The sequence below is a fragment of the Trichosurus vulpecula genome, chromosome 4, assembly GCF_011100635.1.
Source record: "Trichosurus vulpecula isolate mTriVul1 chromosome 4, mTriVul1.pri, whole genome shotgun sequence".
Classification (NCBI taxonomy): domain Eukaryota; kingdom Metazoa; phylum Chordata; class Mammalia; order Diprotodontia; family Phalangeridae; genus Trichosurus; species Trichosurus vulpecula.
In genome coordinates this window covers 8,031,634-8,052,719 of record NC_050576.1, presented here as the reverse complement: position 1 = coordinate 8,052,719, position 21,086 = coordinate 8,031,634, and the positions used below count along the sequence as shown (strand labels likewise).

At 42.4% G+C, this 21,086-nt stretch overlaps 1 protein-coding gene across 1 annotated transcript in view; it reads right to left on the bottom strand.

Moving 5' to 3' along the window:
- Positions 1 to 579: 579 nt before the first annotated feature.
- The window catches only part of NEGR1 (neuronal growth regulator 1), a gene marked incomplete at its 5' end in the record, with an annotated part of 1,111,620 nt that continues 1,091,113 nt past the window's right edge, over positions 580 to 21,086 (bottom strand). Inside the window, 1 exon segment of the mRNA XM_036754187.1 lies at positions 580 to 2,382. Coding sequence (XP_036610082.1) covers positions 2,258 to 2,382 — 125 coding nt within the window.

The following is a 21,086-nucleotide window of genomic DNA, read 5'->3' as shown; positions in this document are numbered from 1 at the left end:
CAACAAATTCCTGTTGCTAAATACAATAGAATTTCATTTTGTTATCATTTTATGGAAGACAAAAAAGTTTTTGTCCTTCACTGTAAAATTTATTTTCTAATTAAAGCTGATTTATAATGTATTTTTGTGCCTAAAATTTACTGTTAAGAAAATTTTGCAATTTGGTGTGTGTGTGTGTGTGTGTGTGTGTGTGTGTGTGTGAAACAACAGAGGACTACCACAGATTTAAAGATGGGGTTGGGGGGGATGTTAGAGCATATGGTCTCATCCTTTTATTTTGCCAATGAGCAAATTTGTGGCGTGGGAGGTTTTGACTTGCCCAAGGTAACAGAAACCATAGACAGCAGGAAGCATATTGGAGCCCAGGTGCTCAGACTCCAGGATCAAGGATCTTGGCCTTTCCCAAGAGGCAGGAATAGGGGTGTCCCAATTCTGCATGTGTCCTCCCTGTGATGTTTCTGTCTCTAAGTTAATCATTTAGCTCGTGTTAGGATTAGCAGCAAGAACAAAAAATGGCTGAGTTCACACCAACCTCGGTGGGGGTGGAATGGAAAAAGCAGTCAAACGTGGAAACTGGTATTCAAGGCCATAGTGTTACTTTAATAAACAGTAAAACCACAGGAATATTACTGGAGAGTAGCACGTTTCAGGGTAACAGCATTTGTCTTCACTACTGTGGTCCTTGGTTCTTTACAAGAGAAAGAGAAATTTAGTATCCACAATGACTTACAGAATTAACATTTTCTTCATCTCCCATCACTAGTGGCTTATCTCCAACTTACACACATCATGTAAGAAGAAATAAAGCACGCTAATTCGGCCAGGCAGGATTCATCCGAGAGAGGAAGATTTCCCTCCAGAATTAGCTCTTTCAGAGACTGGCCAGGGATGGAAAGACATTCTATTCTGCCACCATTGTCGACTGTATACCAAGGTAGAGTTACTGGAATCACAAATCTTGGAGCACACTTTTAAAAAACATAGATAGCCTAGAACCTCACCTGAGAAGGGCTCTCAGATGGCACAGATTCAAACCCATTTGGCCAACAGAAGCACTGTCTACGGTATACTAACTTAACAGCTGCAATACAAACCCAAGTTCATGAGCGGAATCAATTTGGGAGCAGTGGACAAAAGAACTGCCATATTCTTTGAGGAAGCATAGAACTGATTTCAACTTGGAAGGGGGAGAGGCCAGAGGGCCCGCAGCCCCGAAAAATCTCCTGAAAGATTTGTGCTGTTTTATTTTTCCAAACAAAAGCAATAAAAATATTAAGGGGGGGAGTTAATATCTTTTTCCAGAGACGATACAGAGCTTGACTGCATCAACAGAAAATTTACTTTAAATACACTTGACCTGTCCTGTCCTAGCAGAAAAAAGGGGGAAATCACCCATTTGAGCTTTGGGCAGAGTTCTGAACTGTTCCTTTATTCCCCTAATGATGGAGAAAGAGGTATTTTTTTTTAAAAAAATACATATAAGCCAATACCATCTTCGTTCAGGTAGGGATCAAGGATGGTCAAACTGACTTTTTTTTTCAATTTTAGCATTCACCCCAAAATTCCAAATTTGTTGGAGAGGAAAAGTCTTTCTTTCTTTCTTTATTTGTTTTTGTGAAGGCACACCCATGCTGAACTTACAGGAAAAAAAATAAAGCAGGACTGCATAGCGCAGTTATATTACAAGGCTCATTCTTGAAACCTGAATATCATGCTAGCAGAAAAATCTAGATATGTTATATTTTGAAGAAATGGTCTGAAGGCAATCGTATTTGCTTTTGTTTTTCTGAAAAAAAAAGGAAAAATGCATCTGTGTAAATGGGAAGAATTTTTTATTTTGAAACAGGGAACTAAATGATTGTATTGCAGCCTCAAAGAATCCCATATTCACTGCAATATTCTTTTTTTTTTGTTGTTTTTTGTTTTTTGTAAACTACGGTCTGCAAGCTAGCAGACCATGACTGAATGCTTTTGAAAAGTTGTCGCTTACAAACATGAAATCACAATTAATATCCTCTAAAAGTAATTTCAGAGCTCGCACGTCTTAAAAAAAGGACAATGTGCACGGTAATGCAGCTAATCAAAAAAGGAGTCGAATTAAAGTATTTACATAATGAGCAATTCTACAGAAGGCGATCATTCCCCATGTAAGCACTGCTGATTACATCCCACGCTGCTCTGAACTAACGGTACCAGATTGGATCCAGTCATCAGCACTTTCAGAGAATCCTTAAAAGCCTTTTATGGATCTGGACGTTTATTGTAGAATGATGTCCTTCAGGTAGAGTATGCTGGTGAGAGAGGGCAGTGACAAGACCAGGGACCAGCAGGAGAACACGACTTCAGCGCTTCCGGTGATTCCATACTGGGCTGTACTTGGAGCTGGGAAGAGAGGGAAAAGAGGCCAGATATCAGTATGATTCAAGGGAAGCAGGCCATTTCCCTCCTCTGGTCCCTGAGGGACCCTTACTAAACAATGGCAAAGCCAAGCTTCCCTTTATAGAGGACTCAGATTGTCTAGCTAAGTTGATTTCATATCATCTGTTGTACTCGGTATGGACTCCACCAACATCACTCCCCCATGCCAAGTGCCACCTGGCAGCCCTTCCCTGCTCCCAGCTTTCCATCTTTTTGTGAATCATCTTTACCAGGAGATTACAAGCTCTACAAACATGGGGGCTGTTTTCCTTTTTCTTCATTGTCACCCAGATTAATACAGTGTCAGGCCCCCAGGAGGCATTTAACAAATGTTTATTGACTGTTGACTAAGGTAGCCTTCTGGGCAAATACCATGGAGCTACAGTTTCTACAAGGTGATAAGAGATTTCCCCCAAACCAAAATATAGCTTAAGAGCAAAAGGGACCTTGGAGGTCATCTGGTCCACCCCCTCATTTTATAGATGGGGAGACCGAGGCCCAACGTGGTGAAGTGATTCACCAAGGTCACACAGCAATATCAGAGGCAGACTTCAGGACCAGAATGCTTTCGACTATCCTATGCTATCTTATGGGAAGTACAATTTTCTCCCACAGCTTTCCTCCATGAGAAGACTAGCATCAGCAAGACCTGAATCTGTATCCTGCCTCAGACACACCAGATGTGGGACACTTAACATCTCTCAGCCTCAGTTTCTTCATCTATAAAATTGATTATTTTGAGGATCAATTCAATCCCAAACAGACAGTCTTAAAAACCTTACTTTAGTTTTAAACTACTAAAGCTTAAAACAGCACTAAGGCTTTGGGATATGCTCTATGTAAGGTGCTTTACAAGCCTTCATGTGATATAAAATGTGATGTATTATTCATTCATTTGCTTCTCTACTGATTTTTTCCAATATTTGCCAGCGAAGCCAAAAGTAATACAGAATTTTAAGCAAACACCATGAAGCTGGATTTTCATCAGTGTAGAAAGACTGTCCCCAGCTAAGATACATATTGTAGGAAGCACAGTCTTAGCTCTGGGTTAGGGGTCCTCAAGTAGAGAACTGGCCTACTGGTGGCTATTTTCTTATCTCTAGAATATATGATAGGCAGCATGGAACACTGGGAAGAGATCTGCCTTGGAGTTGGAAGTCCTCAGTTCCAGCTCTGCTCAGACACATACTGGCTTCATGAGCCAGTTATATCTCTCAGGGCCCTCATGTACCAATGGCAGGTGCCACTCTGTGTTGGTAGAAGGCATTTTCTCTATTAATGAAAGTACAGATCTGGTCCAGAAAAAACAAGACATACTTAAAAAATGAATCTGAGTACTCTTATTGGTGGTTGATCTTTCCTCACCATAAAAATGCTGCCTTTTGCCTTTTCTTAATGAAATTTGCATTTCAAGTCCCTCTGCTTAATAAGAAAATGAATAATGTCATAAAGAAACCTCTTATTTCTCTTCTTTCACCCCAATCTATAAATGAAAACCAGGTACACTCTTAGGTCCTCAGCCTGTAAATTACCTGCAGGTTTTTTCTAATGGCACTTTCACAAATGGATATATTGCTTGGCAGCAGGAAAAATAAATTGGTTTGTTTATGTCTATTCAGGAATTAGAGAAGAGGAAAACTACACTTGTTCCCCCCAACGGAGAATTTCATTGACAGTATATATGCAAACAGGGTATTGTAGGGGAACGTGATTTGACTTCTAGGGATATTACTCTGCAGCATACACAAAACCAAATTAAATGTTTAGTAGCCTTATTTTCATCACAAATTAGCAAAAAAAAAGATGATAAAAGAAGTTCTATTGCTGGGCAAATAGCTTTCCAAGGCATGGTTTAATAGACATCAAGGTTCAGAGTTTGAAAATGCTAAAATAAATGAATAAACAAAACATGAACTAAACAACTTAAACTTTTTACTTATGGTCTAGAAATCCCTTTCTTCTACCCTCCCTCTTTCCTTTCTTACCTTTCTCCTTCCCACCTCCTTCCTTCCTTCCTTCCTTCCTTCCTTCCTTCCTTCCTTCCTTCCTTCCTTCCTTCCTTCCTTCCTTCCCTTTCTCCTTCCCTCCTTCCTTCCTTCTTTCTTCTTCTTTAAAAACAAGGATTAAATCAGCATTGAGTGAACTTTCAGAATCACAAAATGTCAGACTTGGAAGTGACATTAGTGGCAGTCTAGTGTAGCTCTTCCCTGTCCAAGAATATCCTCCATACCATCCTGAACATCCTTTGCTTAAAGGCCTGTATTGATGAGCCCACCGTCTCTTGAGGTAATCCATTTTACTTTTGGACAGCTCCAATTAAAGTCCTTTTGACCCACTCCTCCCTAATTGAGTTTGTCTTCCTCTATTCAACTTCCAAACCCTCTCCTAGTTCTGCCCCACTCCCAGAACCCCCAGACCAAACAGAAGTCTGATTCTATTTACCAACCCAAGGGCTCCTCTGATACAGGTGATCTGATCACTATCCTCTTTCAGCTTAAAAGGAGGAACCATGAGATTTTGTGACTAAGCAATCACACAGGACTATGTATGGGCACTGGGCAACTCTCCACTTTCTGACATCTCTGCCTCAACTAGCCTTTTGTGTGAGTTTGCACATCTCCATTTAAATAGTAGTACAAGACAGATTTATCTTCTTTCATGTTCCTGGGTGAGCAAGGATCATTAAGAAAGGGCTCTGCTGAGCTGTGGCTGTTTGTTGGTTTGGAGCAGTAACTAGGAAATGCTTTGAGTTGGCCAGTGATACAGTTTGGGATGACACACTGCTAAGAATCAGACCTCAAGTTACCCTTGGCTTGGCTCTTGTCTGAAAGTGCAACTGAGCTCTTCCTTCTTTTTCTCTTAGGGGGTGATACATAGCTAAGAAAATCTAGACTTGTTCAGGGCCACACAGCTAGTAAGCATCTGAGCAGGATTTGAACTCAGATCTTCTTTCAGGCCTGTGCACTATCCATTGTGCCATGATATCTTATTTTTCATGCATGGGTTGCATATAAAATTGTCCTCAGTATTTTACCACATGACAAATAACACTATTGATTTATTAATAGTTTAAAATGCTGTTTTAGGGGGCAGAGCCAAGATGGTGGCAGGAAAGCAGGGACTTCCTTAAGCTCTCCCCCAAATCCCTCCAAACACCTGTAAAAATGGCTCTGAACAAATTCTAGAGCTACAGAACCCAGGAAATAGCAGAAGGAAGCAGATCTCCAGCCCAGGAGAGCCTGGATTGTCGCTGAGAAGGGTCTATAGCACCATGCCGAGAGCCGAGGGCAGCCCAGAGTGGGCTGCGCTAGGACAGACAAGACCTGGAGTCAGCCAGCCAGAACAGGCCATAGGCCATGAAACAGTAAGCTGTGGCAGTTACCAGACTTCTGAACCTACAAATGCCAAAGAGCAGGTTCGGGGGAAACTGCGGGATCGAGTTCAGAGCTGTGTGGTGGTCAGCTCTGGGGGTGGAAGAGGTTGTACAGCAGAGGCAGAAGCAGCAGCAGGAAGCTCCTGAGACTGCCTCCAGAGCACCAGCTCCAGAGGCTTCCCGAGTCCCTGGCTCACATGAAAGGAGGAATCTAGTAGCAGATCAAAGCAAGAGCACAAGGAGCACTTTGTGGGCACAAAGGCATATTCTCTTGCTGTGCCCTGCTTGGATCTGAATTGTGGTCCTGGTTGGCAGTTCTTGGAGGAGAAGGAGCACTGCTGTGACAGAGCCTGGGGTGCTGGTGGAGTAGAAGTAGCTCTGAAAACAGCAGGGCTTGGACTCTAAAGGTTGGGACAAAGTACTCTATACTCTACAAGCAGTCATAGCCTGACAAAAAGCTCAAGGGTCAAGTAGTTGGCTGGGAACATGAACAGGGAGCAAAAATAAACTTAGACTCAAACTCAGGCTAGATTCCTTTTTTGGTGACCAAGAGATCAAATAATACAGCCAGAAGAAGTCAACAAAGTCAAAGAGCCTATATCAAAAGCCTCTAAGAAAAATATGAATTGGGCTCAGGTATGGAAGACCCAAGAAGTACTGAAGAAAATAACACCTTAAAGAATAGACTAACCCAAATGGTAAAAGAGCTCCAAAAAGTCAATGAGGAGAAGAATGGCTTGAGAGGCAGAATTAGCTAAATGGAAAAGGAGGTCAAAAAGGCCACTGAAGAAAATACTACCTTAAAAATTAGATCAGAGCAAGTAGAAGCTAGTGACTTTATGAGAAACCAAGATATTATAAAACAGAACCAAAGGAATGAAAAAATGGAAGACAATGTAAAATATCTCATTGGAAAAACCACTGACCTGGCAAATAGATTCAGGAGAGATAATTTTAAAACTATTGGACAACCTGAAAGCCATGATCAAAAAAAGAGCCTAGACATCATCCTTCAAGAAATTATCAAGGAAAACTGCCCTGATATTCTAGAACCAGAGGATAAAACAGAAATTGAAAGAATCCACCAATCACCTCTTGAAAAAGATCCCTAAAAGAAAATTCCTAGGAATATTGTCGCCAAATTCCAGAGTTTCCAGGTCAAGGAGAAAATACTGCAAGCAGCCAGAAAGAAACAATTTGAATATTGTGGAAACACAATCAGAATAATACAAAATCTAGCGGCTTCTACATTAAGGGATCGTAGGGCTTGGAATATGATATTCTGGAGGTCAAAGGAGCTAGGATTAAAACCAAGAATCACCTACCCAGAGAAACTGAGTATAATGCTCCTTTGTGAAATATGGATTTTCAATAAAATAGAGGACTTTCAAGCTTTCTCAGTGAAAAGACCAGAGCTGAATAGAAAATTTGACTTTCAAATATAAGAATCAAAAGAATCATGAAAAGGTAAACAAGAAAGAGAATTCATACAGGACTTACTAAAGTTGAACTGTTATGTTTACATTTCTACATGGAAAGATGATGTGTGTAATTCATGAGACCTTTCTCAGTATTAGGGGAGTTGAAGGGAATATAGATAGAGGGTACAGAATGAGTTGAATATGAAGGGATGATATCTAAAAAAATGAAATAAATTTAAGTTGTGAGATAGGAATATAGTGAGAATGGGAAAAAGGGAGAGATAGAATGGGGTAAATTATCTCACATAAGAGTGTCAAGGAAAAGCAGTTCTGTTGGAAGGGAAGAGGGGGCAGGTGAGGGGGAATGAGTGAATCTTACTCTCATCAGATTCAACTTAAGGAGGGAATAACATAAACACTCAATTGGGTATCTTACTCCACAGGAAAGTAAAGGAAAGGGGAAAAAAGTGGGGGTGGTGATAGAAGGGAGGGCAGATAGGAGGAGGAGGTAATCAAAAGCAAACTCTTTTGAAAAGGGACAGGGTCAAGGGAGAAAACTGAATAAAGGGGGACAGGATAGGATGGAAGGAAATATAGCTAGTCTTTCACAACATGTGCATTGTGGAAGTGTTTTGCATAATGATACATGTGTGATCTATGTTGAATTGCTTGCCTTCCTAGGGAGGGTGGGTGGGAAGGGAAGAGGGGAGAGAATTTGGAACTCAAAGTTTTAAAAGCAGATGCTTAAAAAAATTAATTTTTTTTAATTTTTGCAGGCAGCCGGGAAATAAGATATATAGGAAATGGGATATGGAAATCTATCCTGACCTACAAGAAAGTAAGGGGAAAGGGGTTGGGTGGAGAATGGGGTGAAAGAGGAGAGGGCTTACTGGGGAATGAGGGAATCAGAATATATGCCATCTTGGAATGGGGGGAGGGTAGAAATGGGGAGAAAATTTGTAACTCAAAATCTTGTGGAAATCAATGTTGAAAACTAAAATATTAAATAAAATATACACAGAAAAATGCTGTCTTATTAATAAACAAAAACTTATGTGTTTTTATACTGCCCAAGTACATTTTATATGTGTTTTAAGTTCCATGTATGTGAAGTACCATTAGTCAGTTAAAGAGACCAATTTTTAGTTGAGGTTCAAGCATAAGCCAAGACAACCAGAGAATCAAAGGCCAGGTGCTCATTAAAGAAGTTGTCAAGGGGATTAGGACAGTGGAAGGAATGGTCTCTTTCTTTGCCTTTTGCATCTCTATCCCTCAGCCTAGCACGAGGCACATAATAGATAATAATTAGTATACTAACATATCCATATTCTATATGATGTGCAATGTATAATATACATACTAATTAGTAAATGTGTGTTGATTGAGTAAATCACACTCAGCAAGAACTTCCTCTTACTCTAAGAATGTCAAGAAGTTGCACCGAATCTTGGTGCTCAAATGCACTGAGTTAGAGAGGCCATTCCTCTGCTCCATCAAGAAAGTATAAAAGAAGGAGGAAGGAGCCATTTGGTATTAGGAAGTAAGGCTAGGTCAGACCGTCTTATATTTCTTTCTACTGGTTCTTCGCTTTTTAAAGGATGACCCTGTTGCTCTGAAGCCAATTTGGCCCAAGGCCATAATCCTCATTTTCTCTCTTTTATGGCAGATCACATGTTTATTTCATTGATATTCCCTTTGTGGAAATTCACTCCACCAATGCACAGCAGCAGCTTTTTTTTTTTTAAAGACTGAGTCTTCTTGTCTTCTCTAGGCTAGAAATAAACTGGCAATTCACCAGCCTGATTTCAGAAAAGCTTTAAACTGCTCCATTTCTAACCAGGGTCAGTTCATCCCACCTTAGGTAACCTGGTGGCCCTCTGCTCCCAGAGGCTCACCACAGCAATGCCAGACTTGGTCAGCCATCCAAATTCCCCAGCCTATCAGATCTCCTTACTCCAGAGCTCTGCCAGCCTCTGTCTCTCTGGTAGGAAGAACTAAAGGTTCGTGCTGCCATTCCAAAACTTAAAGTCTTAGCATTTCCTGAGGAAGCAGCATGGAAGGTGATCCGGGAACTGATGTGGGTTACTGAGCAGGGTCCAGCTGAAATGGAGTTCAGGCAGGTGCGATTTCTTCCAGGCCTCCAGAGAACAATCCAATCTGGACTTTAACAATGATCTTACATCTCGTCAGAGGTTGATTATCTTCCCAATAATTTGCAGCTGCTGTGTGTGACTTCTATCTTGGCAGGTTTCCCTTGTCTTGCTACAATTTTTATTTTTAGGCAAGTGCTGAAAGTGTGAAATATTGGATTTTGGTACAATCCCAATTCCTCTTCTGGGTAATTCCCCTCAATTACTCATGAGTTAGCAGATCTAGTTTTATTTATGTTGGGGAGCTATTCCTAAAGCAATCATCTGTGATCTTAAGTTACTTTAGTTATCTCCATCAAGTCTCCTTTTCTTGGAACAACAACCACAGCCACCACAACCACCACAACCACAACAACAAATCAATCAAATTTAGCAGCACCAAGGCTAGGCACAGCAGCTGGGGCCACGATTGCTGCAGGGAATTCTAGCTTTAGAGAGTTACGCAGGGTAGAGATGTCAAAAACCAGGCCCACCAGCAGGCCACATACTGCCAGCAGCTGCCCTCTCAGGTGCAGCCTGGATCAGAGTAAAATGGAATTGGAAAATATTCAACAAAATAAAGAAAAATGGAATAAAACATCAATAATGTTACATTTTCAAACTAAGTCAATATGGGGCCTCCAGGGATCCTTCCCAAAAGCCTGTGGCTCCTGTTTCCATTGGAGTTTGACATCACTGGTCTAGGGGCAGCTAGGTGGTGCTGGGGATAGCCTGAAGACCTGAGTTCAAATTCCAGACTGGATTGAAAATGTCTAAATAGTCCAGAGCCCTCTGAGGCTCCCAGGATCACAGTGCCTGCTCTCATTTGGGGCAGGATTTGAACACAGTTTCCCTAATTCTGACAGCAGCCCTTTATCTACCAAGATGCCCACCCTCAACAAAAGTTTACATTTGAATGGAAAATGAAAAATTCACTACAAAAGTATGGCACAGAAGAAATTTTAGTGATTAATGTCAATTCAACATGGGCAAACATTTATTTAAAGGGAAACTTTGTCCTGTTTATGCCATCATATTGGTAGCAAAGCTCAATGGGGCAAACCTGAGAGTGATCAGACATGAGATTTCATTGGCCCAGGGACCTCCTGGATGGGGAAAGTCCTTCTACCAGTACAGATTGGCACCTGCTCTGGAATTCTTAGTCTTAGAGAGTGCCTGGAGATTAGAGAGTCTGAGTGACTTACATCAATATGTGGCCCAATCCTGATTAGCAGCAAACGGTGGGAGGAGGTGGTCCTGGTGGCTTAACCACTTCCTAACTCTGTTCCTCTCGGGCGAAGGAAATGTCTCAGACCACCACCCTTTTTAATGGTGCATTGAATCAGTAGTGTCATGGTCTAGCTCTGAGGCAGCTGGGCTGAGCCTGGAGTTAGGAAGGAAGGCTGAGTTCATATCAGAACTTAGTCACAAACTCACTGTGGGATCTTGGTCAAGTCACTTCAGTTTCATTTTCCTCACCTGTAAAATGGTGTTCATAGTGACAACTACTCCCCAGGCTTGTGAGGACAAAAGCCTTCATTTACTTTATAGATGCTAGATTTCATTCCCACAGATGGGTGAACAACCCATCACCTCTGAGTGGGGAATATATTTGAACAGAAAACTCAGGGTGATATTGTGGATATGCAATTAGGCCCAATCATTTGGTCAGTTCCAATTATTCAATTCAGTTCACTTTATCTGGCATTCATTAGGTACCTACTAGGTGCCAGGCACTATGAATTCAAAGATAACACAAAATAGGCCCTGCCTTCAAGAAGGTTACATCTTCTTAGATTGGCTTAACCGTTTTTCTTTGTCACAAGAGACTGCTCTATTGGACATTGGGACTGGGAGGTGGGCAGTATTCAGTGTGAAATTACAAGTGATAAAAGTGCACATGGTTTGAAGATGACTTTTTTGGGGGGAGGGGGGAGTATTTGTTTATGAATCAATCTGAATTCCCTTGAACCAATCAGTTTTTGCCCTCTAGGAAGTTTTCATGGATGTCTCTGCCTTGGCCTATGGATTAGCAGCTGCTAAATGAATTCATTGATTCTTCAGGGTCCTATACTTTTAATACACATCATTCCCCACAAACAGTCCCCTAAAGCTTTGTTGTGGGAATGCCAGTAGGGAAAGGAGCCGTAGAATTGGGATCAGCTGGTGAGTGGGCCCAGTGTGAAGGGAAGCAAAAATCCAGGCCCTCAACGTTCTATTATAAACAGAAGAATATTTTTGGTATGATATACTAGTCAGGACAAATTCAGGCCGGGGTGGGGAGAATTCACAAGTGGCTTATGAAAGTGAGGTCACAGGGTGTGGGAGTTTCAGTGAAAGTGATGGAGTCAACCATCTCAAACTCACAAAATCTTAGAAATGACGTAAAAGAGGCATTGGGGAACATGGGAGCCAGCAGCATTTATGAAATGTGTTAACATTTTGTAGAATTTGGCTCACGCATTTTTCCGACAGATTGTAAATAACGAAGCACACAACCTTTTGTTTATTTGGATGCTTGTTTTTTTTTTTTTTATTGTGGTTACTAGGTTTAGTTTTTTTTTTTTAAATAAAAGGGTATTTGCCAGAATGTGTTGACTACAAATTCTTTGAGGGGATGGGCAGTTTACCATTTTGGTTGTATGTTTCCAGTGTCTAGAACATAGTCATGCATATACGTGCTTACAAAATGTATGTTAAATTGGACTGGACTATGGACTACTCTAATATCTGGCCATCTGAGTGTCCATCTATACATTATAAATCCTTTCCTATGCAGTCACCACCCATTATAAGCTCAAAGACTTAGCGATAGGAAGAGCTGCAGAGGCATCTCTCCAATGCTTCTGTTACTCAAGAGGAATGTGAGGTCTTGGGATGGGGGACGGGACTTCTCCAGGGCACCCCGGTAGGACTGTAAGCATCCAAAGACACATTTCTTCTGTCGGTCTCCAGATCCAGGCTTCTTTTCACTGCTTTCGCTGCCTCACCAGTACTTTTGTTCTGGCATGTATAAAGCAGTTGTAGGGCTTCTTTTGAAAGTCATACAAAAGAGAGGGCTGGCATTGGAGATAGGAAGACCCAGACCAAGCCCTCCCTCGGACACATCCTGCCTGTGTTACTCTGAGTAAATGACTAACTTCTCGATGCTCCAAGCAACTCTCAAAGACTGAATATACATGGATATCCAGTCTATACCAATGGAGGGAGTTTCTGCACTTATGATAAATAGCAGACCTAGACTGACATCCCCTCCCCATAACACTCATAATCAAAATAGACTATTTTCTGTCACTTTCTTCTTCCTCCTTTCACTACCCTCTTGTGTACCATTCAAACTAGCAGCCCTGAGTGGGCCTAGGAGGTCAGACTCCCAATGAAGTCTAAGCCATTAGATCAACTCCATATCTAGTCTTTGGCCATCATCTAATGCCCTTTCATTGGCAAACATTAATGCCACATCTCTACACAATTGTATCCTAGCCTAGAGGGACTTCCTCCCTGGAGTTTGCTCTTCGTTTCCCCACTTCTAGAATACAATTTTAAGAAAGCCCCAGACATACTTTACTTCACTCCTTTCTCTCTGGTCATCTCCTCCACAACCTCTTCCTACTCCCTCTTCCAGTATGTTCAATTCCCTACCCTCCTCTTGTTTTGGAACCATGAGCAAATCCAGTCTGCCATTGTTCCTGGATGGGTTATATCAATACAATCCCCTTTAGCTTCACTTTCTAGAAAATTTTCCAGATCAAAGTGTCCTCCCTGACCAATACCCTCCCATGGTTGTTATCTCCATAATTAGAACACAAGGAGATGTAAGGGAAGTCCTTGGGGACAGGACCATCCTTGCTAATGTGTTTGTATTATGAGTGCTTCTTTTAATGCTTGGCATATAATAGGCGCTTTCATAAATGCTTTTTCATTCAATCATTCATTATGTTCAATACAGGTTGTTTCTCCTGAAAAAAAAATGTATGCTTTTTGAAGGAAAGTATTGTTTTGTTTTTGTCTTGGTATCCCCAGCATGGAGCCCAGTGCCTGGCATCCACCTGATGCTCAATAAATGCTTGTGATTGATTAAGCATTGGGAGCTCCCTAGAATCTCGGAGCTCTCAGAGAATGTATCTCTGGGATCATTTAAAACTCCACTGTGCTTCAGGGTATGATTCTAATCAGAATTGAGAGCATCCAGGAATGATAACCATGAGAAACATTTATCTATGGAGAGGACTGAGGCATAAATGAAGTACTTTTGTGGTCCAGATGTTGGCTACCTAACAGTGCCTCACCTCCACCTGGCTTCCTTCAATATTCAGCTCAAATCCAACCTTCTTCTGGAAGCCTTTTCCTGCTAGTGCCCTATATCTGAGGTTGTACCTCCCATGTACACCATTGTCATCCCTGTCTATTGTTTTCCCCGTTAGAATATGAGCTGTGTGAGGGCAGGGTCAGATAGTTCCTAGCTGTGTGATCCTGGGCTAGTAATAGCATCTGCCTCACAGGGCTAATTTGGGATCCAATGAGATAGCAGGTATAAAATGCATCACAAACCTTCGAGCTCTCCAAAATTCAGCTGTTATTCTTATTCTTAGTTTCCATTTAAATAGTATTTGAATGACAACAAAATGCTTTGTGCCGATCCTTTCTAGATTGGGGCCGACATAGCAGAATACCATAGAAGTCTGTCTCCTGCTTGCAAAGCTTTGGGATGTTGAATGAGCTCTGTAGCCAGGCCAGGTTTGTCTGGCTAAATAAATACTGCAGAAGCCCATCATAATGTATATAAAAAGCCATTATTTGTTATTTAAGTTTCTCTCACCACGTGCCAGGCTTCTAAGGCTTCCACTCCATCTTAACTAATGACATTTCGCTTCATTAAATGTCTGTAGCATGTCCGAGTAATCCCATAATAGAAATTGATCCATGGGCGGGCTGAGGTCATATCTGCTCAGTGATTAACCCGATGGGCCCTCCCGCTTCTCTCTCCATACAATAATTCAGCTTTTCTCTTGCTCTCGCCCTCCTCTTCCTTTTACCTTTCTTGGATGCTGCTATTGAAACACGCAGAGGAGGAGAATTGTATTTACAACATTAGGGCTTTTGTGTATCCTCAGGGGCCAGACTGAGCATTTTCCATACGCTGGTATAACCAAAGGTTTAGGACATATGGAGCCACCCCTGTGCGACTGAATCAGATCCACCATTTTCTCTTAAGGCACCAGAGTAGTACCAATCATGGAGGAATCAAAGTGGCTGACCAATTCATTGGGAGCCTGGAGAGAGGGAAGAGCTGTGAGTCTCTCCAAGTCCTGGAGATACAGTCAGAAAGACGTGAGTTCAAATCTGGCCTCGGACTCTAGCTGAATTACTCTGGGCAAGTCAATCAGCTGTCATCTGCCTCAGTTTCCTACATTGCAAAATAGGGATAATAATAGTATCTACCTTTGAGGCTGCTGTGAGGATTCCATGAAATGGTATTTGTAAAGCTCTTAGCACATCACAGATTAAGCCCTTGGGACGTCGTAGATGCCTAAGAGATGTGGCTTTTCATCCTTGCTTCTCTTCTGTTCTGATACGTTATAGGATTCATGGTCATCTGTGCTGGTTTAGTGGTCACTTGCAATGATCTCTCCAGAGACCCTGCAGCAGACTTCCCACCCTCTCCTCTGAGTCACTCTCTGATCCGACGCATTTATTGGGACAGCCTCAAATGCGCAGAATGTATAACTTCTCCATACCACGCTCTGTAGGACTCTTGGAATCATAATTTGATTAATAATAGCTGACATTTAGTGGGTCTTTTTAAAGTTTTGACAAGATCTTTTTATGTTACATGATTTGATCTCGACAATTTTATAAGATGTTCCTCTTTTTGCCTTTTTAAGTAAGAGCTTGAACCCGGGGCTCAGAGAAGTCAGTTGACTGGCCCGATGTCCCACAGGGAATGACATGTCTGAAGTATGACTCCCACCTGAAGTCCCCCACACCATTATACTCAGCATGCCAAGTAGTTCATGATAGTATTTAAATACAAAGAATTCAATAATCCCATTACTAGAGTAAGAGTCACAATGGGACAGCAGAGACAGTGGTAGCCTCAGGGTCAGGAAGGCCCAGGTTTGGATGCAGCCTCGGACACTTTCCTACTTGTTGACTTTGAGGACACAAGCCCTTGGGATCTCAGTCTTTTCGCTGTTAAATGAGGACATGGGACGTGATGATTTCCAAGGTAGTTTTAGCTCTATGTCTATAAAGCATGCCAATTTTGGGCACCAACAAAATATCAGATGTGCATTTTATAGTGTGAGAATTAAACCTGGAGATTTGAGGTCTACCACGTTTCAATTCAACTCAATTCAAATCCCATTTGCTAGCATCCCATGTGGTCATATTATGAACACTACTTCTGGCAAGGGCACCACCAGCATTGCAGTCACCCGCGTTCACAGACTCAGTGCCACCTTTGACTCTCCACTCTTTCGAAGCCCTCCTGTCCAAGCCATTTCTGCCTCTCTGACATTCTCATATCCATCACCTCCTCTTTGCTCACATGGCCACCACCCTGACACACTCCTTATCACCTCTTACCTGACGATCACCATCTCCATCTACCTGCTCATTCTGTCTCTATGTATCCCTCTTCCAACCTAGCTGCCAGAATAACTTTCCTAAAGTACAGATCTGACCACATCATGTTGCCCAACTCAAAGGCTGGTAGCTTCCTATGACCCCTTCTAGGATCAAGTCTAAACTCACTTCCTGGCATTTCAAGCCTTTCCCAACCCAACTTTTCAGCCTTATTACATATCACTAGCCTTGGTTTGTCCGACCAATTAGCAAGCTAGACTTCTTAGGCTTCTTCGTACATGGCACTTTATGGACTTTGCGCTGGCTTTTCCCCATTCTGAGAATACTGTTGGTCAGTTGTGCCCAACACTATGTGACTTCATGGACTTCACCCATAGGGTCTTCTTGGCACAGATACTGCAGTGGTTTGTCATTGCCTACTCCAGTGTGTCCCCACTTTAAAGATGAGGAACTAAGGCAAATAGGAGTTAAGTGACTTGCTCAGGGTCACACGGCTAACAAATGTTAAAGTGATTTGAACTCAGGACTTCCTGACTCCAGGCCTAGTGCTCTATCCACTGTGCCACCTGGCTGCCCTAAGACCCTCATACTCTAGTTAGAATTTGTTCTCCTCATGCCCAGCCTGCCGGTGTTGAGGAGATGGTTAACTTTTGTATATAAATAGTGTGCTCCCGGCAAGCAGTTACCAGGGCAAGCTCTTGGAGGCACTTCTTCGGGAGCTGCTCCATTCAGACTCCCTTTCCTAGTGCCTCATGTCATTGTTTGGGAGACAGCTGGTTGAGAAAAAGGGTCTGCAACCATGGCATAGATCTGAAGCTGTTAGAAGGGTGTGGCAGTGGCTAGAGCTCTCAACCTGGAGCCAGGAAGACCTGAGTTTGATTCCAGCTCAAGACACTGAATGACTCCATGGCCTTGGGCAAGTCACTGAACCTCCGACAGCCTCAGTTTCTTAATCTGTCAAATGGGGATAAGAATAGCATCTGCCTCTCAGGGCTGTTGTGAGGATCAAATGAAATGATATTGGCAAAGTATTGGCAAACCCTAGAGCGCTCTCTGAGTGCCAGCTCCTTCGCTCCTCCTCTTCCTCCTCCTCCCCCTCCTCCTTCCCCTCTTCCTCTTCCTCCTCCTTCTCTCCCTCCTCCTCCTTTTCCTCCTTCTTCTCCTCCTCCTTCTTGTATTGGGGATCCTTGAAGAGTTTGGCCTTTGTTTCCTTTGATTAATTCAGCGTCTACTAGGTGCTAGCCCCAGGCCCAAACCCCCCATCTATTAGGTGCTAAGCCTATGTGGGAGTGAATTGGTAACTAAGGTGGGGCTCCAGGTGGGGCCGGTGAAGAGAGGTACTGACACCAGAGCCAATTAAAGGAGCCTAAGTTCTGGTGGCTCAGATGACGTTTGATGATGTCTGAAACTGCATAAAAAGGGAATACAGAGCTATTTGCTTAGGGCTGTCACTCTTGGTGGTGATCTGAAGCTGTAGCTAAGAGCCCTCTAGCTTGTAAACCCGGATGTTGGGACTTTGTTAAACTCTGGTAACTATGAATTGTACTGGGTCTGTTTGTAATTTGCTTGTATTTGCTCTGAAGTTCAGGGTGCTGGGCTTTTTCCCCTGAACTGAGTGAATGATATTTGTATGCTGGATTAAAGTGAGCTTGTTAAACCCTTAGTTGCTTTCCTTGGTAAAGCAGATCAAAAGAACTTGGGCTTGTAGCATTCTCTGAGCTGGTTGTTGCTGGTTTTTCACCCCCACAGCAGCTGCTAGCCGGATTGTTGAAACACTTCTCTTTCTCCTCCTTCTCCTCTGTCTCCTCCTTCTCTTTCTCCTCCTTCTCCTCTGTCTCCTCCTCTTTCTCCTCCTTCTCTTTCTCCTCCTCTTCCTCTTTTTCTCCTCCTCTTCCTTCTCTCCCTCCTCCTCCTTTTTCTCCTTTTCTTTCTTCCCCTTCTCACCCTCCCCCTCCTCTTCTTCTTCCTCCTCCTCCTCCTCTCCTTCTTCCTCTTCTTCCTCATCACACAGTCATAGAATTTCAGGGTAAGAAGGGACCTGGGTAGCCATCTGGCCCTATACATGCCTAAAAGCACCCCTTCTATAACATGCCCAGTTGTCCAGCCTTTGTTTGCACACCTCTAATGAAGGGTACATCATTAACAGCCATGGCAGCCCTTTCCAGTTTGGGACAGCTTTCATTGTTAGGAAATTTATACTCTAGTCTAAATGTGTCACTTCACAACTTCTACCTATTGCTCATGCTCAGCCCTCTGGAGCCAAGCAAGACAGGCTGAGAAGAACTAAAACCATCATCTGTCTTCATGAGCACCGCAGTTCACAGCTATCTGCTGATATTATCCAAACTAACCCTGAATAACCAAGAAGGATTAAGAATTCACTGGGAGCAAACTCTGCCGATATTTCTGCTCAGTCACAGGTGGGGCCTTCAAAGAATCCAATTACGCATCCTCCAAGGCGAGTGCAGCTGTACTTTGGTATTTTCCTCCCAGGGCCTGGCACATAAAAGGAATTCAATAAGATAAATACTTGTTAACTGATTGACTGAATAGAGGTTGGGATCCTCTCCCCCACCTCTACAACCCATCTTATTCCATCCTTCTCACTCTCGACAAAGCTCAAACCATCTTCTCCTTCCTGGAGGATTCTAAGTTACAGAACTGAAGCTGGAAATGACCTCCCTCAAGACCACTCTGTTTCCCCTGTTTAAGTTAGTTTGGGGAAAGGAGGTAATTCTACGCAACCCCAAGGGACAGAGGGCAGCCTGAACCAGGTTGGCACTAGGTCTAAAGCTCAGCCTTAGCTAAATGATGAGCCATAATTAGGGAAGAGTGACAGGCTTTTCCCTCCTGAGCACTAACACTGAGAGGGTGCTAAGAGCATCTGTACTCCTTCAGCAGGTAAAAACAACTGCATTTTGTACCCCATTAGCAAGACTTATTTGTGCAAATAGGAAGCTTATCTATGGAGCTTTGTTTGGCACTCTTTGTATTCTAGGACACTTTCTCAAGCTAGCCCTACCATGCTCCTTTCCTCCCTTCCCTTTCCTTCCCCCCATGGCTCACATGGAATTGGTTCAAAGTGAACTCTGAGGGCTTTGTAGCCCAGCCCCCTTCATGGGAAGGCCCAGGGAGCTTTAGTGACTTGTCTGGAAGCACCCAGGTCCTAAGCAGCAAAGGTGGAATTTGAATCTAAGTCTTACAGATTCAGAATTTGTCCCAGTGGGACACAGGGCCTCCCATTTACCTTGGGCAGATAGTGCCCTCAGCTCTATGTAGCTGGGGCTTTATATCTTGGAGTCCAAATTCTCTATCCAAGGTATTCCTGTACTCTACTTCTACTCCATGGTTTTCATCCCAGCAGCAGTAAGGTGAGATTTCTCCCAAGCATAGGATCTCATGTCTTGTGGCTCATAATATTTATTCAAAGTCTCTCTGTGCCCTCCTTACCATCCCCAAAGGCTCATCCGGGGTGGGTCCTGTGGTGCTTTTCCAAGATGTCCGAATTCCTAGATAATGGTCTATGCAATAACCATTTGACTCATCTGACCTTTGTTTTCAATATCATGACCCAGCAAAATGGTTCTCTAGAAAACTAACATCAATATGCTGCAAATTCCCTGAGGACAGAGACTTCATCCCGTAGAATTTGCATCTTCCAAAGTACTCATTATGGCTTATACATAGTTGGTAGATAATTTTAGAGTCAGATAGATCTAAGCAGCTGCCTAGTCCAATCCATACCCCCCAAATATCTGCTACAATGCACCCATCAAATTGTCAGCCAGCCTCTGCTGAAGAATTTAGAGGCTCCGCCCATTCCGCCTTTGAAAAGCTCTAATTATTAGGAAGTGTTTCCTGAAATCAAATCTAGAAACCTCTTTGCAACTCCTACCCATTTGTTGAATGAATGAATCATATGTGAAGCTCAGTAAAATAAACAAAACTGCCCTGCTGGGAAATATTTGTGTACAACTTGACCTCCTCCATGCAGGACTCAGGAGAGTTCACCGAGCTCTCCCACCTCCAGGAGCTCTACATTAACTTTTTTTTTTTGTTGTTGTTAGCAGCACATGCCCTTAGCAATAATAATTTTTAAAAGAAAGAACATAAAAGCCTAATTAGAGCTGGTGCCTTTTCTTATAGATTTCTGTGCTAGGAATATCACCTGCTGAGTTACACGATCATCATTTTCATTTCTGCTACACCAGCAACATTGCCTAATGAAAGTTTGGTATTCTATTGTATTTCTTAAATATTTAAAGGCATTCACAAGTTCTGATATTTTTTCATTGTAATTTCAGCTACAGAACAGGCTCTTCCAAATAACCTTGAAATGCTTTGTTATCATAGACCCAGACTGACTTTCATTTTTGCCTAGGGTGATCAGATTTATAAAACGGAAAGTGGCAAAACTACTCTGTAAGAAAGGTTGGGCACATTTTTGAGGAGGGAGAAGAGTTGAGAGAAAGACACATAAATAAAACCACATATTTGGCCATTGTAATTAAGGACAATCCATGTAAAGTATCCAGTTTTAAAAGCTCTGCATCATATCCAAACAAATGAGGATTCCCTATGGAAGTTCATCAAATGCTTTTATTTGAAAAAAAAAACAAAAACAATGCACTAGGATACCTACAACACTGCGAAAGGTCATATCCACCACAACAAAAAATGAGTTTATTGAAACCCATACTAGAAAAGCAAAGCGGATGAAAAACACTCATTCCTCAAACTGACTTGCATCTGGGTGGGGAGAGTACAAGTCAATGACAAGTCCCATAATTGACTAGGTGGGGGAGTTTTGGGTGGATTGACTAGAGGAAGCTACATAGTTCTTATGATGAGTTTGTATTGCCAATACTCATCTTGTCAACCCTCATATTCTGGTAAAGCTATGGGGCTATGAATGCATGAAACCATGAGCTCATGAGAACCAGGATATTGGATAAGTCAAAATGATGAGTAATCAAAAGATACACGGTGAGTTTATACAACTTGCGGAAAACAAACATGGCATGCTACTGTTTGAGGAAAAGCTAAACAAGTTGTAGGGTGAGAATGAAATGCAATGTTACTATTTTGTAAGAAATGATGAAGGAAGAAAAACTTGGGAAAAGTTATATAATCTGATGCAAAAGGAAGTAGAACCAG